This window comes from Megachile rotundata, chromosome 6, assembly GCF_050947335.1.
Source record: "Megachile rotundata isolate GNS110a chromosome 6, iyMegRotu1, whole genome shotgun sequence".
Taxonomy (NCBI): Eukaryota; Metazoa; Arthropoda; class Insecta; order Hymenoptera; family Megachilidae; genus Megachile; species Megachile rotundata.
The window spans coordinates 2647590-2673964 of NC_134988.1; the positions used below are offsets into that span (position 1 = coordinate 2647590).

At 38.2% G+C, this 26375-nt stretch overlaps 1 protein-coding gene across 8 annotated transcripts; it reads right to left on the bottom strand.

The window, feature by feature from the left end:
* Nucleotides 1–7630: 7630 nt before the first annotated feature.
* LOC105664123 (farnesol dehydrogenase) lies at nucleotides 7631–26375 on the bottom strand. Of its 8 annotated transcripts, none has more exons than XM_012297314.2 (8): nucleotides 13930–14061; nucleotides 11780–12066; nucleotides 11198–11635; nucleotides 9061–9187; nucleotides 8821–8953; nucleotides 8459–8590; nucleotides 7856–7918; nucleotides 7631–7771 (listed from the first exon to the last, which is right to left on the bottom strand). In XM_012297314.2, the coding sequence occupies exons 2-8, from the start codon at nucleotides 11820–11822 to the stop codon at nucleotides 7760–7762; spliced, it is 948 nt and encodes a 315-aa protein (XP_012152704.1). In that variant the 5' UTR covers nucleotides 11823–12066; nucleotides 13930–14061; the 3' UTR covers nucleotides 7631–7759. The 8 variants fall into 8 exon arrangements, with proteins under 8 accessions (XP_012152704.1, XP_076388787.1, XP_076388789.1 ...); XM_076532672.1 differs by lacking the exon at nucleotides 13930–14061 and having other exon boundaries at nucleotides 11198–11425; nucleotides 11564–11635; nucleotides 11780–11959; XM_076532674.1 differs by lacking the exon at nucleotides 13930–14061 and having other exon boundaries at nucleotides 11198–11425; nucleotides 11780–11959.

Consider the following 26375-nt stretch of genomic DNA (forward strand, 5'->3'; position numbering starts at 1 on the left):
AAGGTCGGGCCAATGTAGCGGCAGTCGGGCCGACAGAGAAATCGTGCCGCCTTTTCTTAACTGATCGAAATACGAAATGATAGACACAGGCTCGGATGTGAGCGTGTACCCCGCAAAGCGCTGTAGGGAACGTCGCAGAAGCGGCGAATACATTTTGTACGCGGCAAATGGTACACCGATTAAGACATATGGCAATATGATGATGGATATAAACTTCGGGTTAAGAAGAAGCTTTCCATGGAAAATGGTGGTAGCTGACGTGGCCAAGCCCATTATTGGGGCAGATTTTCTCACGCATTATGGCTTACTGGTAGATCTGAAGGGCGCACGATTAGTAGATCAGGAAACCAAGCTAACGGCAAAGGGTGGTTGGCAATACACCTCAGATTCAATCAAATCTATCTCTCATGCGAATGTAAGCCCGCTAGTTGCCGAATTGCTACAGAGGTTTGTTAGTGTCACTAGGCCAGCGCAGCATGTCCATCTACCGAGGCACACAACGGTTCACCATATCACGACCACACCGGGTCCTCCTCTGCCTGCCAAAGCAAAAAGATTGGCACCGGATCGGTTGGCTATTGCAAAGAGAGAGTTCCAGTCGATGCTGCAACATGGAATAATAAGGCCATCAAGGAGCAGTTGGGCATCTCCTCTCCACCTCGTGCCCAAAAAGGATAAACAGTGGAGACCCTGCGGCGACTATAGAGCCCTGAACAGCAGGACAGTTCCCGACAGGTACCCTGTTCCGCATATAGAGAGTTTTTCGCAGAATTTACAAGGGAAGAAGATATTTTCGAAGGTCGATCTGGTAAAGGCTTATTACCAGATTCCTGTGGCGGAACAGGACGTGCCAAAAACAGCGATTATAACCCCATTTGGTTTGTACGAATTTTTATACATGACTTTTGGATTAAGAAATGCCGCGCAGTCGTTCCAACGATTCATGGACGAGGTGGTGAGGGGCTTGGAGTTCTGTTTTGTTTTTATCGATGATATACTATCTGGAGCAGTTTTTCACCCGGCTCCAGCAGTACGGCATTGTAATTAATTTAGACAAGAGCGAATTTTTCCAGAAGAGAGTTACATTCTTGGGATACACTGTGGATCAGGAAGGAATTAAGCCGCCAGAAGAGAAAGTAGCGGCTATTAGGAATGTGCAACGCCCGAGGACGGTTACGGAATTAAGGCGCTATTTAGGAATGGTAAATTTCTATAGAAGATTCCTGCCAAGGATCGCGGATGTACTGGCGCCTTTGGAAGACTTGATAAACGGCCTGGGAAGCGGAAAACAGCCGGTTTTTTGGACTCGGGAATCAGAGCAAGCCTTTGACCAGTCTAAAGAGGCCCTAGCTGATGCAGCGTTGTTAGCGTACCCATCTCTGGAGGCGGAGATGGCCGTTTTTGTGGATACATCGGATATAGCGGCAGGGGCTTCACTCCAGCAGCGTGTAGATGGGAGATGGCAACCATTGGCCTTTTTCAGTAAAAAGTTTAACAAAGCGCAGACGTTGTACAGCGCTTATGACAGGGAGTTGTTGGCAGCCTATCAGGCTGTCAAATATTTCAAGCATATGTTAGAAGGTCGAAATTTTACATTATTCACGGACCATAAACCATTGATCTACGCTTTCAGACAGAAACTGGAGAAGTGTACGCCGTTACAGTATAGACATCTGTCCTACATTTCGCAGTTTACCACGGACATTCAGCACGTGGCAGGAAAGGATAATACGGTAGCCGATACCCTGTCAAGGATAGAGGAGGTGACGGCGACCATTAACTACGAGACTTTGGCCCAAGACCAAGTGACGGATGACGAAATGCAGAGGGTGAGAGAATCCTCATTATTAGAAAAATAGTTTTGCCTGACGCAGGAGTAGAAGTGTATTGCGATATATCGACGGGAAAAGCGAGGCCGTTTCTTCCAGAGAAGTACAGAAGACAGGCTTTCATGGCGATACACAACTTAAATCATCCGGGTGACAAGGCAACGGTAAAATTGATTACGGACAGGTTCGTTTGGCCCAATATCAAGAAGGATGTGAAAAGCTGGGCGAAGCAGTGTATAGCATGTCAAAAGGCGAAAGTGGGAAGACATTGCAAGCCGGAAGTAGGAAGTTTCCCAACGCCTTCGAGGAGGTTCGAGCATGTCCACATTGATTTGGTGGGACATTTACCTCGTTCAAAGGGTTACACGTACTGCCTGACTTGCGTGGGCAGATTTACACGATGGCCGGAGGTGATTCCGCTGGCGGATATTACAGCGGAGGCGGTAGCGCAGGCTTTTTTCGAGGGATGGATTGCGAGGTTTGGAATTCCACTGCGCATTACCACGGATAGAGGAAGACAATTTGAATCGTACCTATTCAGCGCGTTGACACGCCTATTAGGAGCCCAGCACCTTAAAACCGTGGCATACCACCCGGAAGCCAACGGGATGGTAGAGAGATTTCACCGGCAGCTAAAAGCCGCAATTAAGTGTTGGGAGAATGACCAGTGGGCTGAGACACTGCCATTGGTTCTGCTGGGAATCAGAGCAGCGTTTAAAGATGACCTGAAGGCGTCGGTTGCAGAGTTGGTGTATGGCGAAACAATCCGTTTACCCGGGGAATTTTTGGTTCGGGGTGCTGAGACGGAGGCATCCCAGTTCGTGCATCAATTGAAGGAAAAGATCAGCAGAATGAGGCCAGTCGAGCCGATGAGGCACGGGCCGGGTAAAATATTCGTTTTCAAAGACTTAGAAAAAGCAACGCATGTGTTCCTAAGGCAAGATGGTGTAAGAAAACTGTTGCAGCCGCCTTACGCAGGTCCGCACAGAGTAATCGAGCGAAGTAGTAAGCATTTCACCATTCAAGTGAATGGCAGGAACGTTAAAGTAGCAATAGATAGGGTTAAGCCCGCTTATAAGACTGAGGTTTGTCTCGAAGCATTAAAGTCTGTTAAAACCAAAGAGAGTAGACGCGTGCGTTTCGCGGTGTAATTAGAATGAAAAAGAGTGATAATATTTTTCTTTTATGCGACTATAGTATATATTGCAACTGCGGTGTAATTTACTTACAAGGAAAGGCACGCAAGTGTCCCTCTCCGATTTTGATGAAATTTCGTAGGTTTGTAAAGTAGGCAAAAATAAGGGACACGTATTTTTTTTTATCGACTGAGACGCGGGTTTAAGGGGTGAAACGAGCCCTTAAAGTTTCGACCCATTTTGGCTATCTCGACAACCATACGAGATACATTAAAACTTCTAATAGAAAAGTTGTATGGTTTCTTGCGTATAATAACAGGATGTTAACAAATTTTGCAAAATACAATTTGTTTATAACAACAAAATTTTTCATAACCTTATTTTACAATTTATTCAAATTTGTATAATGACAAAAAGTGTAGAGAATTTTATTACAAATCCATTGATATATATATATACGATATTGCCTCCTACAATTCTTCAGATTTTTATCATAAAGGTTCGCGCGCGCGTCCGCTGACGCTCCACACTATACTAAATTGGATGAAGTCGAACGATATTACACTGACAGTCAACATTATTTATAAGCATAAATGAGAAACAATTACACTTGCGTTATAATTAACATTTATCGTTAAAGTACAGAGGTATTCTATATGTTAATTTTATTAGAAATGATTCAAACGGTTTTCGATGCACCATGCACATGAAATAATTGCTGCGTCACTACATATGTGGCATAGTGGTTCATTATGTGATGCATAGCAAAATACGGGATTTTGAAAATGAGGTCTTGACGATATGTATCTACTTTATACCATGGAGTATTTGAACCTTGATTACAGCAGACCATGTTCAAGGCGATGAATATTTTTGTTATGGCATCGACATCCGGAAAACTTACAAAAGAAAATTTTAAAACTTGGTTAACAGAAGTTTATTCTCCAAATACAAACAACAAAACAGCTCTATTATTAGATTCTTGGAGGGCGCATTGCTGTCGTAGGATTGACGAAGCTATTCCGACAAATAAAGAAATAATGTTATTTATGATTCTAACTGGAACTACAAAATATTTACAACTATTATACGTGTACGGATTTCGCGTATGGAAAAATTTTGTTTGTCGCTTTTCGGACATAATTGTTATATTGCAATATGACATTAATCTCCACACACAAGATAGCTTTCTAAAACTACAATGACTTGTTCATAATCAGTTTTCTTCACCACGATTTGAAAATTTCATTTTATGATATAAAAGTGGATTCATATCGTCAAAACCACCTCATTTTCCAAATACAGTAGAATTTTGCTATGCATCACATAATGAACAACTATGCCATATACATATGCCGTGACGTACCAATTATTACATATACTTAATGTTGGAAACCGTTGTGTTTGAAACATTTTTTCGAAGAATACCATTATTGCCACGATTATGTTCCCTAACTTAGTCAAACTATTCGTTACCTATAAAATTGTACATACAGGGTGTCCGCGCCAAAGTGTTACACCTTAATATCTCATGAACTATTGATGTCACGAAAAAGTGCTTATATGGAAATTGCAGGGTAAAAGAGGCCCTATGTTTTGGCAGAAGCAAAATTTTTTTATTGTTATTAATGTAAAAGATATGATGGTGAAGTTTCGTTTTTTTAAATGGAACTATAATTTTTTCTCGATCAGGCGATAGTGCTTTTCAAGACGAATTCATCAAGGTTTTATGTACTTACCCGATTTTTATTAGTTTTCGAGATATAACGCTTAGAAATTTACTGATTTTCAGCAGTGACATCTCGGTTTGACGAGTAAGTCATAAAAACGTTCTTATTGTTACGGTAAGTGCCGCTGGTTTGACTCTGCCTGCCGAAACAGATAGGCGGGGTGTATGGTCAAAATGGCAGGTCCGAAGAGTAAGAAACGTGAAAAGTATTGTCCATTACGGTTTAAGTTTTCCGTATCGAAGATGATATTAATTGTAATTTGGAAGGTTGGGACATTTATTTAAATGTTTCAGTACAAAGTAGGTATAAAGACAATTTAACAAAAAATAATATGCAAAAAATTTATTCCACGTGCTTTCCGCTATTTGAAATACAAGTTTGTATACGTTTTACAAATTCGTTCTCGACGTTTTCCATAATTTCGCACGGGATATTTACGCATGCATTGTGTATTCTATTTTTCAAGTCAGTTATATTGTTAAATTGTCTTTATACCTACCTTGTACTGAAACATTTAAATAAATGTCCCAACCTTCCAAATTACAATTAATATCATCTTCGATACGGAAAACTTAAACCGTAATGGACAATACTTTTCACGTTTCTTACTCTTCGGACCTGCCATTTTGACCATACACCCCGCCTATCTGTTTCGGCAGGCAGAGTCAAACCAGCGGCACTTACCGTAACAATAAGAACGTTTTTATGACTTACTCGTCAAACCGAGATGTCACTGCTGAAAATCAGTAAATTTCTAAGCGTTATATCTCGAAAACTAATAAAAATCGGGTAAGTACATAAAACCTTGATGAATTCGTCTTGAAAAGCACTATCGCCTGATCGAGAAAAAATTATAGTTCCATTTAAAAAAACGAAACTTCACCATCATATCTTTTACATTAATAACAATAAAAAAATTTTGCTTCTGCCAAAACATAGGGCCTCTTTTACCCTGCAATTTCCATATAAGCACTTTTTCGTGACATCAATAGTTCATGAGATATTAAGGTGTAACACTTTGGCGCGGACACCCTGTATATGTACATAGAATACTTATGTACTTTAACAATAAATGTTTTGTAATATAAATTTAATAAAATTAACAGTTATGTATAACGCAAATATAATTGTTTTTTATTTATGCTTAAAAATGACGTTGACTGGTAGTGTAATATCGTCCGATATGATGCGGTTTAGGATCATGCGGGCGCGCGCGCGAACCTTTATGATAAAAATCTGAGGAATTGTAGGAGGCAATATCGTATATATATATATCAATGGATTTGTAATAAAATTCTCTACACTTTTTGTCATTATACAAATTTGAATAAATTGTAAAATAAGGTTATGAAAAATTTTGTTGTTATAAACAAATTGTATTTTGCAAAATTTGTTAACATCCTGTTATTATACGCAAGAAACCATACAACTTTTCTATTAGAAGTTTTAATGTATCTCGTATGGTTGTCGAGATAGCCAAAAGGGCTCGAAACTTTAAGGGCTCGTTTCACCCCTTAGACCCGCGTCACAGCCGATAAAAAAAAATTCGTGTCCCTTATTTTTGCCTGTTTAACAAACCTACGAAGTTTCATCAAAATCGGAGGGGGACACTTGCGTGCCTTTCCTTGTAAGTAAATTTCTACAAAATCCTTGAACTCCAGCTTTTTGATAAGGGTGTACCGGTCTTCGTCCCTTTGGTACTCAACAACGTCGATTGTTTATGAATCCTGGGAATTATTCTATATGAACATTTTTTATCAGATCTATCAAGATCCGAAGAGAATGCTAAGCAAGGTCTATCAAGATCTTCGGAAAAAAATGTTGTTCTGTAAATACTAAAGCTTATACGTCTCAAATTATTTAAAAAAATCAAATCGTAATATAATATTTTTAACCGACTTCGAAAAAGGAGGAGGTTACTGAATTCGATCAGTATATTTTTTTTTTTCTACATATGTTCGCCGATTACGCCTAACTGGGTGGACCGATCGGAACAAAACCTTTTGCATCGGGTAGGCTCTGACTCCCCATTGGTACCATTATCAAAAAATTTTTCATTTTTTCATTGCAAAGTATTGTTATTGCAAAAAAACCGGCAACTTTTGAAATAAACTTTTCTTGATTTTAGTGCGCTTTTAATATCTTATCACGGACATGATTCTGAACAATTTTGGTCATATACAAATTTCACGAAAACCTTTTGTTTTCGAGATATTAGCGAAAAATTGTTATTAACTTTTAAAATCAACTTCGAACGATTTTAATGTCCTTCGAATATCTTGGTAGGGGCGTGGTTCTGGACAACTTTTTCCTCTCGCATAATTGACGGAAAGCTTTTGTTTTCGAGATATTAGCGAAAATTGTTGTTAACTTTTGAAACCAACTTCGAACGATTTTATTTTATATTTTTTAGTGCATTTCGAAGTCGGTGTATTTTTTTTCTGAAAATTATTTTATCGATGACTAAATACGGTAAGTATCAAATACATTTGAATATAGATAATTTGTGCAGTTTTACTGAGAATGCTGGGATTGCTTATGATATTGTACTTGTAACAAAGTCTCTTGGCAACTTGAAGGATGTTCTAAATGCTAATGATTTTACTATGTTAAATTTTATTATTGTTTATTATTACTGCTTATTTGTTTTTATTGTTTATTACGAATTTAGTGCATGTGTGGCTGATAATTCTTTTGATTAATAACTTTTGTATTTTGTTATAATTTATACGTATATTTATTTTGACCCTCGAACACAAAGTATTCAATGTTACGCTACGATGTAATTTGAATGATGCATGGTATGATTCATTTGGTTCAAGGACATATTTGACAACTTTATTTAGATATACCCTTTGGGAATATGGTACCACATAGAGCTACAGAAAAACTCTACAGTGTACTCTACACATGTAAATAATTTGCAACAACCATGTAGAAGTAATATTAATCTATAATGATTTTTTTATTTATCCAAACATTTTCAGTTGCTTATATGTAAAATTAAAAATGGAAGATGTTATTCTTTATATAGAAAAATTCAAGCAACTTGACATCATCTTCCTTACTGCTTAGTCTGCAAAAAAACAAATCAATAAAATTAAGTCGTTGATTCATGTACTAAGCATTTTAATATAACATTTATTTAAAAATTACTTACTTGCAAGGAAGAGTTTAAGTCAACTATCGGAGTACCATGCGGTATAATCGTAATTTCATGAATCTGAAACCATTGCGACGATCATTAAAGGTATAAGTATTATGTTATCTAGAAAGCCATTGTTGTAAAAATTATTATCAAATTCAAAGTTGTGAATGTTTAGCGATACTAATATTATTAATAGTTATATAAATATTATTAATATTGTTTATTGGACCACGCAAGCAATAAACAGTAGACTCTGATTATAATACCACCGACGATACAGTAGAAGAATAAAATGTATGGAGTTGATAATCATGTTGGGAACAAATTCTGTTGTTTGATATTATAATGGTTTTGAAGATGGTAGCGTGCATGGTAACGGCGAAACGCCACTAATATATGTGACAATCTTTGCAATGATGTCAATATAACGAAAGTTCTCTGCAAAATTTCAATTTTTTTACACAAATCGCGTTTTTAATAAAAAAAACAGTTTATAATGTTTTGAAAAACCGGAGAGAATATTATCACACAAAATTTTGATCTTGCAAATATTCACAAATTCTGTTATATCCTTTTTGAACTATATGTAACTAATAAAATTGTACTTTCACCTACCTCTACCCTTTCTGGTGTTCCTATCGCATAAATTGCAGAATCTGCGATATCTTCTGGTTCCAAAGTTCGCACATCTAAATTTGCGATAAAATCTTGTACCATCTCTGTTCGAACCAAACCGGGACTAATACTCTATAAAAATATAAACATTCAGTAATGTCTCAAAGTTTGATTACCGTTCATGACGATGTACGCATTTCAATTGTCACATGTAATCGAAAGATCGAATGATGCATTCGTTATGACTCTGACTCAAATGATGACTTGACAGAAGCTGCGCAACGTGTACATTTGTTTGTTTCTCTTCTACGATCCTTGTGGATCGTGTGAATGTTGAATTATTAACAGCAAGTAGTACTTACGGTAACTTTGACATTTAAATTAGCTGCAATGATTTCGTGACGAAGTTCTGAACACAAAGCGGTCACAGCGTATTTACTAGCAGCATACATTCCGACCGGTACATGTATAGCCTCAGCAAAATGACCGGCAATACTATAAAAATTATAGAATTGACCAATTAGTTCATCCTTATTTCAGAGGTTCGTATAAAATGTGTTACTATAAAGCGAATATAAAAAATATTATCGTTAATTATTTACCTGTTGATATTGACTATGTGGCCACACGTGTTTCTCTTTTTTATGGATTGTAGAAATTCTCGGGCGCAAATCGTAGGTGCGATGACGTTCGTCTCTATTGTTTTATAATATTCCGCAGTAGGTGTATCTACAACACAATATTTATAGTTGATTCAACTACTGAACTTTATTGAGATTAAATCATTTTTAGGGAAGAGACTGTTCAGATAAAATTTGTATACTATTTGTACACTAGCAAACAAACAAAATACTTTCCAATGTAAGGTTGCTTTTACAATAAGATGGATTGGTAAGAGTGTTGTATGAATGAGATTGATAAGAGCGTTGAGTTAGTGAAGTTGATACGGTTGAGATGTTTTTTCGGTTTGTGTGAATATGAAAAACAAAAAAGAATCGAGGATTGCTTGGACAAAGAGTAGGGATGTAACAAGAGGCGACACTAGACAAAGAAAACTCACTTCCTACCACAGAATAAACCAGAAGCGACATTCTCTGCCCACACCTTTGATCTCTCAAAAACGCTGTCTCTTTAAATTGGTTGTACAAATGAGCAGGAAATTTAAATCGAGCAAATCTACTCTCATGTCAATCTCCAATAATTTTAAATATATTTGTAATAAATTTTCTCAATATTGTCTTTCGAGATATTTTTATCAACTAGGGCCCCCTGTTCGCTTTACAACCCAATCCTCCCAAAGCGGGAAGTGCCTATTTCGTATAAATACGCTTTTAAAGTGACATAATGGGTCGACCTTGGACTTTGGAGTGGAGATGGTAACGTCAAGCGTGACAGCGTTACGTGTGACACTGTTACGGTATGATTTTATGCTACAGAAGAGTATGATTTTTAACCGACTTCGAAAAAGGAGGAGGTTACTCAATTCGATTAGTATATATATTTTTTTTTTTAAATTACGCCGGTTACGCTTAGCTGGATAGACCGATCGGAACGAAACCTTTTGCATCTGGTAGGTTCTGACTCCCCATTGGTACCATTATCAAAAAATTTTTCATTTTTTAATTGCAGTGTTGTTATTGCAAAACAACCGGCAACTTTTGAAATAAACTTTCCTCGATTTTAGTGCGCTTTTAATATCTTATCACGGACATGATTCTGAACAATTTTGTTCATATACAAATTTTGCGGAAAGCTTTTGTTTTCGAGATATTAGCGAAAAATTGTTGAAAAGTTTTGAAATCAACTTTGGACGATTTTAATGTCCTTTTAATATGTTGTCAGGTGCATAATTCTGGACAACTTTTTCCTTATCCGCAATGAAGGGGTGTTCTGGGGTTATGTAAAATAAAACACACTTGTACAGTTAATCAGATTGATAGCTATATTTATCAGTGGAAAAATATACGATGAAAAAACCTATGTTAGAATTCGGTGTATACAAGACGGACGCATGGTTAGAACTAAAACTAAAAAGAAACTACAACGACAGTACATGTCTGTACCTGGAGTGCTTGCAGGCCCCCAGACCCTAATTAGACAATGACTTCCAAGGATGTAGGGTTTTCTAAAAACGGTTAAAGCATGGTCAAGGCTTTAGCTTCAACATTCCCCCTAAAACTCTACATCCTTATTTTCCAGAACAAGACAAAAAACAAGAAATTTACTCGGTTATTTCTCTCTTATTTATGAGACCTAATTTCTTACTTAAATATATAAACCTTGGTTTTGCTAATGCTTTCGTAAATATGTCGGCAACTTGTTCCTTACTTTCAATATATGTAACATCAATCTCGCCTCTTTCATATAGGTCACGAACAAAATGATATTTAATGTCTATATGCTTGCTTCTCTGATGAAATTCAGGATTCTTAAGCAATTTCAAAGCACTCATATTATCTACATGCAACACACAGTTAACACCCATTTTACAGTCCTTAAACAATTTTTTCAACCATACAATTTCTTTTGCCGCTGACGCTGCGCTTACATATTCGGCCTCAGTCGTCGGTAACGATACGCATTGTTGTCGCTTACTTTGCCACACAATCGATGCATTCGCAAAATTACAAGTCAAACCAGATGTTGATTTTCGGCTTTCCTTGTCCCCCCCAAAATCAACATCACTATAGACCTCGAAATTACCATTCTTACTATAAAATAAACCTATGTCTATCGTACCTTTCAAATATCTAATTATCCGTTTCACGAGTAACCAATGCGCCTTAGTTGGTTTATCTAAAACTCTCGATGCTATATTCACTGCAAAACTTATATCCGGTCCGCTTACTGTCTGTAAAAACATTAAACTATCCACAACTTCGCGGTACGGTACACCATGACAACTATCTTTAATAAAATCGCTCGCATCCCAACCGACCTCTATTGGTGTTGATACATAATTCGCATCTGTGAAATTAAATTTTTCGATTATACCCTCAATATATTTACTTTGACTAATAAAAATTGAACCGTTTCTCAGTCTGAAAATTTCTATTCCAAGATAATTACTAACATCTTTTGTGGTCGTTATTTTAAAATTCTTACCTAATTCAAGAAAAAATGTATCTATTAAACCCTCGTCTGACGCTGCTATAAGCCCATCATCAACATAAACAGCTAGAAACATTTTACCATCATTTTCATCATAGCTATAAAAACAAGAATCGGCTGAACTTTTACTAAACCCAAATTTTCTAATAAAATGTTCAGTCCAGCATCGCGGAGCTTGTTTCAACCCATACAAACTTTTCAACAACTTACAAACATTCGCTGTTCCGCCACTGAACCCTTCGGGTTGTTTCATGTATATATCCTCGTCTATTGGCCAGGCTGACGTGCCGGGCCTGGGCGAGGTGAACGGTTGGCGGCTTCGTGTCGCGTCCCGGAATCCGACCACAGGACTCGGGAGGCTGGTGTCTCAAAGCCAGTCTCAGGGAAGCCGGGGGCCTAGAGAAAAATTCCTGACAGCAGGCAATGGAGTCAGGTGATGTCTTTGGAACCCGCAGATTGGACTGGGCTCCGACTCTTGTGCGGTGGTGGGTCTAAGACTAGAACACCTGCCGATATAAGCGAAAGCTCAGGAGCGGCGGAGCGGCAAAAGGCCATGAATGCTCAACTAGACAATATATCCTCGTCTAAATTTCCATACAGAAACGCGGTCTTTATGTTAAACTGACCCAAAAACAAACCATTATTCGCAGCGATACTTAACAAAAATCTTACAGTATCATAACGGGCTACCGGACTAAATGTTTCTTTATAATCAACTCCTGGTACCTGCGAACACCCTTTTATGACTAATCGCGCTTTAAAACGTTCTGTATCATCAGGATTCTTTTTCTTTGTATAAGCCCAGCGGTTATTAATAACTTTACGATTTTCAAGTTTTTCGACTAACAACCATGTTTGATTTTCGCGTAAGGCATTCATCTCTTCCTCCATAGCATTAATCCAAAAATCTCTCTCATTACAATTAATCGCTTCGTTATAATCGGAAGGTAATTTTTCGGTATGAAAAGTAATCGGACAACCGTAAAATTCCGTACGTTTAATCGTTCGTCTATCGCGGAGCTGTTTTACGTTGCTATTGTCGACTGAAGATTGCAAAGGTTGCATTTGATCTCTACTATTACTGATTTCAAGATTAACTTCAGTATTTTCAGAACTACCCGTACCTACATCAATAACTACATTATCTTCAATTTTATCGCCTTTTTGAATTGTACCTAATTCAATGTTATTAGCAGCTAGCCTTTCCGGTTTAAATAATACGTCGCGACTCAAAACTACATCTCGTAAACTCGGCACATAAACACGATACCCCTTACAATTTTCAATGCATCCTACTAAGTACCCTTTTACAGCTTTTCTGTCGAGCTTTTTCCTTTTTTCGTACGGTACATGAACAAAACATTCTGTCCCGAAAATTTTAAAATTATCTATGTTCGCCTCTTTATTGTACCATAGCCCATAAGGGGTCTGACCTGGCTGTTTTGACGGTCCTGACCTGTTAATGACGTACGCAGCTGTATTCGTCGCTTCAGCCCATAAGGACAAAGGTAAAAAGGACTTCGAATATAACATTGACCGCGCGGCTTCAACAATAATTCGGTTTTCCCGTTCTGCGACACCATTCTGTTCGGGTGTGTACGGAACACTAAAACTATGTTTAATACCCTTACCAGATAAATAACGCTCAACTTCCCTATTTTTAAATTCCTTTCCGCCGTCACTATGAATTTCCTTTATGTTTTCCCCGAACAAATTCTCAACCTCATTACAAAATATTTGTATTTTATCTATTACTTCGGACTTTTGTCGCATAAAATAAATTTGTCGAAACCCGGAATAATCGTCTTTGAAAATTACAAAATATCGTTTTCTACTAATTGATTCATGCTCCATCGGCCCACGTACGTCAGTATGTATAATTTCGCAACATTTCGTAGCACGATCGCTTCTTTCATGAAAACTCGACCTATGATGTTTTCCATAGGCACACCCTTCGCAAACAACACTATCATCTATTACTTGAATTTCCCTACTTTTCAAAAATTGTTTCACATGTCTAAAATTCTGATGACATAGTCTCTCGTGCCATAACTGTAAACTATTTGCATTTACCGCTAAATTACATTCTTTCGGTGTTACCACGCGCAAATTTACTTTAAATAGGTCACCCCAAATCGAGCCAGTCGCTATAACTATTCCGTCGCGTGAAAAAACACATTTCTCTCCATAATCGGTAATCGCGTGATCAATACCTTTCCTTGCAATTGTTATAATCGAAAACAGATTCTGACTTAATTTCGGTACAAATAAAACGTTATACATAACACCCGAAATCCATTTTCCATCTACATGCGTTTCAATCTCTATGTTACCTTTTCCATACGCAGGAGTAAGCTCACCATTGCCTAATCGAATTGTAATCGGCTCTTCAAATTCTTCAAAAACGCTGAAGAAGTCCCGTCGATGCGTCATATGATCGGTAGCTCCCGAATCAATCAGCCGGACGTCATTGTTGATAAATTCTTTACTGCTTCCTACAAAAGCCTGCTTCTGGGTTGAAGTTGCTGTCTGCTGTACAGTATAGACGCCACCGTTGTTTCTCGTGCGGAAATTCCCACTCTTCTTGTAACAGTTCCTGCTGAGATGTCCTTTTAAACCACACACATGGCAACCAACACAATCTTTCCGTATGTGGTCTGTTTTGCCACACGTGTAACACCCAGTGTAAACTTTCTTCCGACGCTCATCTTGACTTGGTTTGCTGTGAAAATTATTCTTCGAAAACGATGTATTTGACGACCTTCGTTTCATTAATAACGCCACAGCCATATCCTCAGAGCTATCCTGTTCTTGAGTTCTAACTTCCTCACTCATCAAACGCGCCGTTAAATTATCGAGAGTTTTCTTCTTGTCTTCCACGGAATCCCACGCACTGTGAAAGTGATTAAACTTTTTTGGTAATATTGACAATATACGTGTCAATATCATGGATTCCGGAAGTGCACCACCGAGGTTCTTCATTTTGGTCGTCAGCTGCTCAACTTTCGCTAAATTATGGCTCACACTTTCATCTGAGTCTCATTTAAAATCAAAAAACTGTTTTTACACTATCGATAAATTTTCGTCGGACTTCATGTCATATACTGCATTAAGTTTCCTCCACATTTCGCGCGCGGTTGTGCAACTCAGGAGTAAATCCAGGGGTTTCCTTTCGACAGACGTCACGATCAACCTGCGAGCTGTTTTATCAGCTTTTAAAAACTTTTGTAGGTTGACTTGATAGTTTGCTGAATTTTCAGCAGGACGCTCGAATTTTCCTTCACACACTGCAAGCATATCGTCATCTTCTTCTAGTAACGTACGAATGACGAAACGCCATTGCAGCCAATTTTCATTGTCACGGAGCTTTTCAATTTTTAAACTCATCGACTCCATTTTTAAGAAAGTTTGTTACACAACTCACTGCACTTTTCAAAAAACGAACTATTTCACTGATAACTTTTAAGAAAAATCTGAGCCCATAACCTGTTCTGGGGTTATGTAAAATAAAACACACTTGTACAGTTAATCAGATTGATAGCTATATTTATCAGTGGAAAAATATAGGATGAAAGAACCTATGTTAGAATTCGGTATATACAAGACGGACGCACGGTTAGAACTCAAACTAAAAAGAAACTGCAACGACAGTACATGCCTGTACCTGGAGTGCTTGCAGGCCCCCAGACCCTAATTAGACAATGACTTCCAAGGATGTAGGGTTTTCTAAAAACGGTTAAAGCATGGTCAAGGCTTTAGCTTCAACAAGGGGAAGCTTTAATTTTCGAGTTATTAGCGAAAAACTATTGTTACTAATACAGTATTCACCCCGTAAATGTTACTTTTGCCGGTTTCGATTGTAACATTTACGGTAGAGGTCCTACATTCTTTGTAATGTGCCGAACGTAGAAAGAGACAGCCATACAAAAGACAAAGAGGGATAGAGTTTCGAGCGTTCGGCAAACATGAAAGACTCGTGCGTGTTCTGTCTTTTAAATTTAAAAATTACAATTCTTTATTTTTAGTTTTTTGTCAATGGAACTTTTACCATCGTATTTGTCTCGTTTTTCTGATTAAAATGACACCAAACACGATATGATTACGATCGTAATTACTTATGTAACAAGCCATGAAAGTTTGGGATGTAACATTTAGGGTAGAGGTGCGAATTCCTTCTAAAGGCTTGCTATACAAGTAATTATGATTTTAATTATACCGTGTTTGGTACCATTTTAATCAGAAAAACGTGACAAATACGATAATCAAAACTTCATTGATGAAACCCCAAAAATAAAGAATTTTGATTTTTGAATTTAAAAGACAGAAGATGCACGAGTGTTTCATGTTTGCCGATCGCGTCAACCTTCTGCTTCTCTTCCTTTTCCATTCCCCGTCCTCTTTTATGTTAAAAACTTCAATCACTCGTTACACACACAATTGTTAACGTAATTGTATCATGTTTGGTGTCATTTTAATCAGGATATCTAGACAAATACAACAGTAAAAGTTTCATGAAAAAATAGTAAGAAATAAGAAAGTTACAATCTTTTCCTTTGCTTGCATTAGTTGTGTCAAAAAAATTGAAAAACGAATATCCATGTTGTCTTTTACTTAATTATGTTCATGGCATTTACGCAGACAAAAAAAAAGCCCGGAAGAACTGTCTCACAGTATCCTATACAATTCTCCCCATTCCACTAAAAAGCGTGAAATGAAATAATTTTAAGAAAAAAAATACGCCGACTTCGAAATGCACTAAAAAGTATAAAATAATTTCTATTTCCTAATGAAGTAATTTCTATTTCATTCAATCATACAATTACGTCACAGATATTAATGAAACCTATTTACTCGTTAGGTAGTGTGTTAAATACATTTCAACCTTTTCGGAGGCGGCGCATAATTAAAAATACCTCAGTAAACGTTGCTGCCAATAACCAGTTGATTGTGGTGTGGCGTATTGGAAATTAATAAATCCTGAGAAGGAATACGAACCATTATAGATATATCTGGTAATATACGTAAATATAACGACTACATCTTCATTTCGCAACGTTTCCGATATAAATGAAATTGGTTGGCGGGAATTACCAAATTTGCGGCAAATAGGCTCTATCTTTATAGAATATGCGGCGATCGAGTCTTTCCGACGCATACTCTATGAATCTAGATAGACCATAATTAAATTCTATACGCACTAACACCTACTTCGCGGTGTGCTGTCGATTTATATGTATAGAAAAAAAATAGCTATACAAGCTTTGTCTATGTTCGGCTGTCCAAACGTTGACATGTTTAAGAAAATCTTTTAATTTTGCGCCGCCTCCGAAAAGGTTGAAGTGTATTTAATATACTACCTAACGAGTAAATAGGTTTCATTTATATTTGTGACGTAATTGTATGATTGAATGAAAAAGAAATTATTTCATTAGGAAATAGAAATTATTTTATACTTTTTAGTGCATTTCGAAGTCGGCGTATTTTTTTTCTTAAAATTATTTTATAAGCTATTGAAAAGTTGAAAAAGAAAAGAATATACCAAAATGATTAATCTACATTTAAAGAATATGTATTGCGGAAATGATTATTACAAACTACTTATAAGAAAATGAAAAACTGTATATCACAAGAAATTACATATGAATGTGTTACAGAGATATGACAAAATATTTATTACAAATAAATTTCTGGTGAATATGCGGGTTTAAACTATTCTTTTTCGAGCGCTATACTTCCACATTATGCACATGCACACCCCCAATTCTTTTGATCTGCGCATTTAAATTGTGTAACGTCCCCGAGGAAACCTTTTTTCTCCTACCGGCATCATCACGGCAATCTTCTATCCACCGATTAAAATACCCAATTATCGACAGTAGTTGCCAATTATCGACAGTACATTAGGTATCTATTACCATAACTATCAAATTTGACAGTCGGTAATCAGTATATATATATATGTTAGCGTCAAGCCGTGTGCAAAGGTGGCACACGTGTCAGGGTCATCGTATCCCGGATTTTGACCCGGTTCTTAGGGGTCTTGGGATGACGATAATATAAACTCATGTCCGTCATCGAGCTAAGGATCGGTGGTAACCGATAGCTAAGGACCGCGACGAATTCTAAGAGTCGCGAATGTTATGGTTAGAGGTCGATGCCTTCTTCTTTGAGGATCACCGAAGGTGTCGTGTCTCGTGGCCGATGACCCGACGTCATGGTGCTGCGTGGCACGTGCACAGAGATTAGGGTTTCTAGTAGGATCTGGTCACAGAGTGGGGAGGATATTGCATCCTTCGTTAAGCGGACCTTGAGGGACAGCAAGGCACTTAACCCAGAACTTTCGAAGAATACAGATCGCTAATTATCACAAAGACCTTTTTATCTAACATCAGAAGCGGGATTCGTGCAAGTTATATTAAAACTCACGTTCACAATGGAGGGTGCACCGAGCACATCTAGTACGCCGTCGTTTGACGAACTTTTTCGACGTTTTATGGAAACGGTCGCGTCCGGTGTAGTTCCGACAGTTACGCCCGTGGTAAATGATAGGGCAGTCGCGGATGCCATACCAGAATTCGGCGGGTCTGACCTTGGCGAAGACGCGAATCAGTGGTGTAATATTGTGGAAAAAATCACGGAAAGACTTCCCGTGTCGCAAAGACTTTCTTTGGCCACCCATGCATTGACGGGTGCTGCCAAAAAGTGGTATAAAGGATGGGAGGGAAACCCGAGGACGTGGACAACGTTTCGGGAGGACTTATGTTCGGTGTTCGTGTCGAAAGATAGACTGTGTGAAAGATTATCGCGTGCAGTGAATTACAGTAGTGATGCTGCCGTGTCATACTCAGAGTACGCCCGAAATAAGTTAAAATATTACGGGCAAACACAGATTGCTTTTAAACCGCACGAGTTAATCAGCCTAGTGATAGGACACATAACTGATCCTAGCGTGCGCCAGTCATTAATGAATGCGCGCTATACCACCACCGCGGACCTATTGACTGGCATTGCAAACTTTGTTAAGGTGCCAGCAAAGGAAAAGGGCAGTGAGAATAAAAGTGCAACATTTAATCGTCGCGAGCAAACCCCGCGAAGACGATGTTTTTTGTGCAACGAGACCGGACACCTCCAAAATGATTCTCCAAGGAAACGGAAAGCAGAGGCTTCGTCGAAAATTCCCACGAAAAGGTTCAATGTGCCCACGTGCACATTTTGCACTAAAAGAGGACACGAAGAGTCTGAGTGCTGGGTGAAGCGGCGAACACCTCGAGAAGACAATGACAGAAAGAAAACCAACAAACGTCATGGAGAGCCTGAGGCGAACACCTGCTTCGCGCTTGATCATAAGTTTACTCCTATTATTTTGGGAGATATGTTAGTGCGAAGTTGCCTTATAGACAGCGGGGCGACCTGCTCACTAGTAAAAGAGCAGGTAGCAAAACGTGCACACTGCAGAATAGACCCACATGTAACGACCGTTAGGGGATTGTGTGACTCTGTTATGTCCACCGTCGGTATTACAACTGCTGTAATACAGACTGAAGAGGTGACCGCTGAGCTCGATCTTTTGGTGGTTCCCGAAAACGCTATGGCGTATGACGTCATAATTGGGAAAAATGTAGTGGTGCAGGGCGTCCAAATTTTGACGGGCTCTGATGGGGAGACGAAACTACAAAGATGCACACCAGCTCCGACGGGAATTCCAGAGGATTCAGCACCACAGTGCCATACTTGTGACGTCGGCGATGAGGGAGCACAGAGCGGAGTGGAAAATCTGATGGACCGGTTCAAGCACATGATCACGAAAGGCAATAAAGTGCGATGCGTGAGTACTGGAGATATGAAAATTAAACTGAAGGAGGACAAGGTAATAAATTACCACCCTTATTGTTTATCTATTTCTGAACGCGAGAAGGTACGTGAAATTGTCGATGATTTGTTAGAAAATGGTATAATACGCGAAAGTGTTTCGCCGTTTGCTAGTCCGATAATTCTGGTCAAGAAAAAGAATGGCAAGTATCGGATGTGCGTTGATTTTCGCGCCCTAAATAGAATTACTGTTAAAGACCGTTACCCTCTACCTTTGATAGAAGACCAACTTGACCGCTTGGGTCGGGGAAAATACTACACGATATTAGACATGGCTTCCGGGTTTTACCAGATCTCTATTGCCGAAGAGTCCATAGAAAAGACGGCCTTTGTGACCCCGGATGGGCATTATGAATTTTTAAGAATGCCTTTCGGGTTGGCTAATGCACCGGCTGTTTTTCAAAGGGCTATAAACACCGCTTTGGGAAAGTTACGTAATAAAATAGCTTTAGTATATATCGATGATATTCTTATTCCATCGCAGACCATAGAGGAGGGACTAGAGCATTTGGAAACAGTACTGCAAGCATTAGATACTGCAGGATTTTCTTTGAATATCGACAAATGTAAATTTTTCCAAAAGACTATTGAGTATTTAGGAAGAGAGGTCTCTGCGGAAGGTATTAGACCAGGGAAAGACAAGATTCGAGCCTTATTAGAATCGCCAATTCCAGCAAATGTAAAACAGGTTAGGCAATTCATGGGCTTAGCCAGTTATTTTAGGAAATTTGTGCCTGAATTCGCTGTACGGACAGCCTGTATAAGCAAATTGACGAGGAAAAATGAACAGTGGCATTGGGGTGAGGAGCAAGAGAAAGCTCGATCTTATGTTCTCGAGAAACTTAGTTCGAATCCGTTGCTCGTAATTTTTAATCCCGAAAGAGAAACTGAATTGCATACGGATGCAAGTGCAATCGGTTTCGGGGCTATCCTTTTTCAGAAAGTAGACGGAGATTCTAGAGTCGTAGCATATTTTAGCCGACGCACCACACCGGAGGAGTCCCGTTACCACTCCTATGAATTGGAAACGCTTGCAATTGTCAATGCGTTGAAACACTTCCGTGTATATTTATTAGGCATCAAATTCAAAATTGTGACTGATTGCAATGCTATTAAAGCTACAAGTACCAAGAAAGATTTACTACCGCGTGTTGCAAGATGGTGGATATTTTTGCAAGACTATGATTTTGAAATAGAATACCGAAAAGGCAAATATGTAGAACACGTAGATTACTTGAGTCGAAATCCGCCTAAAGATTATCGCGTAAACACAATTTGTAAAGATTCATGGCTAGACATCGCTCAGAGTAACGATGAGGAAACTCGAATTATAATGGAACGTGTTAACAATGGGGATTCTATTTGTAGTGATTACATTATTCGGCAAAATGTTTTATGTAGGAAGTTAGTTAGAGATACCGGTCGTGTAGTGTATCGTAGTTACGTGCCGAAAGGTAGTCGCATTGGATTATTACGATTATATCATGACGAAAATTGTCATGTTGGTTTTGACAAAACGTATGATCGGATATCCCAAAAATATTGGTTTCCGCGAATGAGAAATTTTGTTAAAAAATACATTGAGCACTGCATTACTTGTACTGTTGCTAAAAAGCATACTGGGCCGAAACAGGGATTTTTACACTCGATACCTAAGAAACCTATTCCGTTTGATACAGTTCATGGAGACTGTGTGGGTCCATTTATAGAATCTCGTGAAGGTTACAAATATACTTTACTACTGGTAGATGCGTTCACGAAATATATACAATTGATCCCCTTAAAGTCCTTGAGTGGGCCTGAGATGCTACTAGTATTTCGGGACCGTTTAACTTTGTTTGGGACACCTAAGAGGGTGGTGTTAGACCGGGGTACAAATTTCACCTACAAGCCGTTACAAAAACTATTTCAGACACATGGCATCGAAGTACACTTAATTGCTACTGGGGCTCCACGCGCAAATGGGCAGGTAGAACGGTACGTTTCTACAGTAACGAATCTTTTAACGGTTGAAGCATCGAATAGTGCAGAATGGCCGAGCAAGTTACCGAAGATTCAGCTTACTTTGAATACTACCGTTCAAAGTGCGACTGGATTTTCGCCTATGAGATTATTATTTGGCTTAGAGCGCGGTACAAGTATTGCAGAGGCTGCTGAGAGAGAACTACCAGATACGGAAGATAGAATTGATCTAGGTGCTGATAGAGCTCTTGCGGCAGATCGATTAACAAAGAATGCCGAGTCGCAAAACAAACGTTTTACCAAAACTCGTCGGAATAATGTAGAATATAAAGAAGGAGATACTGTGTTTGTAAGTCCATCGGACACACGTAGGGCGAAATTAGACATGAAATTTGTAGGTCCATTTAGGATTGAAAAAGTTTTAGAGAATGATAGGTACGAAATTATTGGGAAAAGTAAGAAATCACAAATAGTTCCTAAGGATCGTTTACGATTGTGGAAGGGTGAATGGCCAGGTGACGATGTTTCCGAAAATGTGAGTGACGACATGGATGAACCGTGTTAGCGGTAATAATTTAAATAATTATGAAAGGATGAGGAAAAGAAGTAATGATTTTGTATGGATGTTGATCCTTGTGTATGGTTTTATGGCTGAGATTGGCTGCCATAAAGTGTGTTGTTAAAATGTCTGTCTGATGTATGTCAGTGATTTGTGATGATACTTTTGTATCGCTGTTGCAGCATACTTGCGGGTATGGTCTGTGTTTGGGGTACGCATTTGCGAATGGTACCGCCTGTTTGCGCGGTATTCGCCTGTTTGTGAATACCGTGGCTGCCGGATGACACTGTGGGTGTCATCTGGAGGTGACGCACTTGCGGGTGTAGTCATCGTGGAAATAACGTATGAAAGGCGACAATGTCGTGTACGGAATAGAGTAACGTTATGGGTTCGAAGGTGACCTCTATCATGGGTGACAATAAGGCCACGGACTTGATAAGTTGCCTTGCGAAGGACGACGTTTGAAAGGTACACGAATTGCGCGGAATAGAGGACGTTATGATTTCGATAAAACTGTAGATTGTTTTATCGTGTGTTTGATAAGGCTGTGTGCCTGGAAATATGTGGAAACACTGTTAAGTGTTGTCTGTTGTTGTAGAGTGCTTGCGAGCGCTGCTGCTGTTATATGAGTATGTGAGAATACTGTTTGTAGAAGAACGCACTTGTGGGCGTTAGATTGTGAGATGAGCTTTGGTAAGCTGTCTGAGATTGCTTTAAAATGTTTGAAAGCATTGTTATAAGATTGAGAGTAATTACGATTGAAAGTTGTGTGAGATTGTTGAAAGATAATCTGGTTGAATTATATCAAGTACAACTGTTGATGGATGCTTCTCGAGAGCGCGAAGCATGTCAGGTTGGCCGTGTTAGCGTCAAGCCGTGTGCAAATGTGGCACACGTGTCAGGGTCATCGTATCCCGGATTTTGACCCGGTTCTTAGGGGTCTTGGGATGACGATAATATAAACTCATGTCCGTCATCGAGCTAAGGATCGGTGGTAACCGATAGCTAAGGACCGCGACGAATTCTAAGAGTCGCGAATGTTATGGTTAGAGGTCGATGCCTTCTTCTTTGAGGATCACCGAAGGTGTCGTGTCTCGTGGCCGATGACCCGACGTCATGGTGCTGCGTGGCACGTGCACAGAGATTAGGGTATTCTAGTAGGATCTGGACACAGAGTGGGGAGGATATTGCATCCTTCGTTAAGCGGACCTTGAGGGACAGCAAGGCACTTAACCCAGAACTTTCGAAGAATACAGATCGCTAATTATCACAAAGACCTTTTTATCTAACATATATAATATCGTTTATATTAATTATCTTATAATTTTGATTTAGAGTAGGTAATGGCTTCCATAAAAATAATTGAACATTAAGTTTGAATCATTAAAACAAGATAATGTATTATTTTATTTTAATTCTAATAAGTAGTTTTGTATGAGAAATTTCCGTTACGCTATGATGTGCCTACGTGCCGCGATGCTCGCCCGAAATCCTTGAGATCAGCGCTAATCCTAGAAAAGGATAGAGATACTATTTCTATTTTCGGCATTTTTGGACATTAAATTAATTAATTAATTAGATCAATTTATATACGTAAAATCAACCAGTACTAAACTACTCATGGCCGGAACAAAAATTATTTTCTTAAACTAGAAAACTGTAAATCGAAATAGACTCGCCTCTGATAGAAAAGGACAGAAAATGTATTTTTCGCTAAAACACCATTAGAATATCACTTTAGTATCGAAACGATAGCCATTAATTGAAGAGCGACATTTAAAATATAACTAAACCGTTCGATTTTATAATTAATGTATAATAACGAATTTATATGAAAATTTAGATATTCTGACGTCACAGAAATTCCAGGAATTCGGAATTAAAAGGGCGAGCGAAACCCGTCCAAAATCAGAACAGTCTTCGAAGTCGAGCACGATACACGTCTCTGTGATAAGAACAATTAGGAACAGTTTTCGCTGTCAAGAGCCGCAACGAATCTTGATACTTGATTGGTCAAGCGGGTATATGCCATTTGGACACTTGGTCGTGGGTTGTTTCAGCAGCTAGCTAACGCAGGCTCCCCGTTCAAACGATCTCGTGTCTGAAACTCCGTCAGGAGAGAGCTATACTTAGCGCCAAGAAAGGCTAAGATATCGAAACGATTGCTCTCAGCTACTCATATTTCATTTTTCGTCGGATTGTTAACGAGCCTACAGATTCTCGGAGCTCGGTCTGGGTCGTTTCGTAGCTGGCTAACGCAGGCTCCCCATTTGAGCGGCTTGGTCTCTGTAATCCGTGTCTTTTAGGTGGCGTTTTAGTAACTTCAATAAATAATTAAAAGTCGAGTCATTTTTATTTGCAACCCTGTTGGTCACACGTCGGTCACTTGATTCTTGCATCGTTGGGTAATTCTAGCAGCTAGCTAACGCAAGCTCCCCAATTAAGCGAGCAGGTTTTGGGTGTCGATTTGTGCTCTGACAAAAAGGGCCATAAATCTAATTAGTTTAGAGTCAAACAAGGAGTAACTGTTCCACGTCTAATACAAATTTTAAAGTTTTTGTAATTAACCAAATATTGTTCTGTCAGTTTTGTTAGGATCTTGATCCATTATAAATTCCGTTATATTTTTGCGTTGCGTATATCATTATAAAAACCGCGTAATTGAAGTAGTTAGCTACCGTTCTACGATTTGCGACAACAAGTCTATTATACTCCAATTTGTTTATAAAATTCAGTCATACATACAATTTTTATATTTACTAAAGAAATTGTTAATTATAACTCTCTTTCTCATCATTACTTGAATAAACCTAATTAATGAAAAGTATTAACCTGTAGATTTCACTCTTTAACCACACGCCACCACGGTCCCACATTCGTTTAGAATTAGTAATAGACTAATAATAAAAACGAGTCGCTTAATAGGCAAAAGCCGCTCTTTGCTTCATAAGCGCTGTAAATACCTGAGTCTAGTCGCAGGGACGTTACACTACTATACACAAAATAACAATGACTCAACCAATTGCTATGTATAGCAAAACACATAGTATGTTCAAACGAATCTGATTTACTGAAATACATGATTTGTTTAGAGAGGTATTTAATCAGCGGTCCTCAAAGAGTTCTATATGTGATACGTTGATAATTTGTATAAAATACAGTATAGCAATTTTATCATTCAAAATGTTATTTGTAGTATCACAAAACAAATACAAAAAAAAAATGAGTACGAATACTGCGTATCTTTAATCCCTAACTATAATACAATAATTTGGAACTGTAAGTAGATCGTCGTATTTTATGTTGGTGTTTAAATTTTACTGTTGTTTTAAGGTAGACTTTATATTGCAGAATAATACATTTTTTTTCGTAAAGTACATTTTACTAATTTTAAGCAGAAAAAATAAGAATACAACTTCGACAGTATCAAATCTGGTGTCTTACCACTTAAGCTGTCATGACAAATTAACTCGCTAACTTATTGCTAACTTATTATTTTGAACAAATAATAGTATATTTACCAACGTATTTTTATTTTCAAACATATTTCTATATTTTTATTAAGCAGAAAAGATACAGTGATAACATTTGTTGTGAACAAGGCCAATCTACTTGAGCTAATTCATTTTTTGTTAGAGGTATAATAACGAAGTGCCGTTCTTTCCATCAAGAAATAAGTAAATTATATGTTTAAAAATTGAGTAAAATGAGATCAAATATTTGTCATTCCCATTTATTATACTGCATTCCTAACTTATAATAAAATGTTGTAAGACGTCATAAAAACTGAAGCTGTATTTACTTCCGCAGCGAAAAGTATAAAAGTCAAAACAATGTGAACTCTACAGAATATTAAACAGATATCTCACCCATGAGTAAGTTTAGAGAAAGGAATGCAGCGTTGTTTACAAGAATATTAGCGCCTCCAAGTTCCTTTTCAACCCATTTGAACGCTTGTAGAATATCCTCTTCTTTGCACATATCACACTGAATGCCATAGAAATGATCTTTGCCGAGTTTCACGCTTAATTTCTGAAGTCGATCCTCTCTCCTTGCGAGGCCAACAACTTTAACGCTATGTTTTACTAAACCCACTGCAATTTTCTCTCCGATTCCGGAGCTAACACCAGTTACAATTGCTACTTTTCCGTTCCAGCGATCCATCGTTTGTCACGCACTGATCTACACTGTTCCCGAGATGTAGCCGTTCACTATTATATACCATGTGTCTGATGTACTTATCGCGATTTTTGGTTATTATCATGAGAGCTCTTTTTATCGTCTTGAGATACTTCAGGTTATCATGCATGACACAATGAGTAACAAGACGTAATAACAGGCAAGGTCTATAATATCTCGACACTTTAGAAGAAATAGCTTAATCATTCCAGTACTCGGAATTTGTTGCACATTTCG

What these genes read in the sequence shown, in the direction of transcription:
- LOC105664123 (XM_012297317.2), bottom strand. Translation starts at nt 14,551, where the DNA reads ATGAAGAACCTCGGTGGTGCACTTCCGGAATCCATGATATTGACACGT. An exon ending in CACATAGTCAATATCAACAG is followed by an intron (nt 8,954 to 9,060) that starts GTAAATAATTAA and finishes TAATTTTTATAG; the next exon opens with TATTGCCGGTCATTTTGCTG. An exon ending in GAACACCAGAAAGGGTAGAG is followed by an intron (nt 7,919 to 8,458) that starts GTAGGTGAAAGT and finishes CAATGGTTTCAG; the next exon opens with ATTCATGAAATTACGATTAT.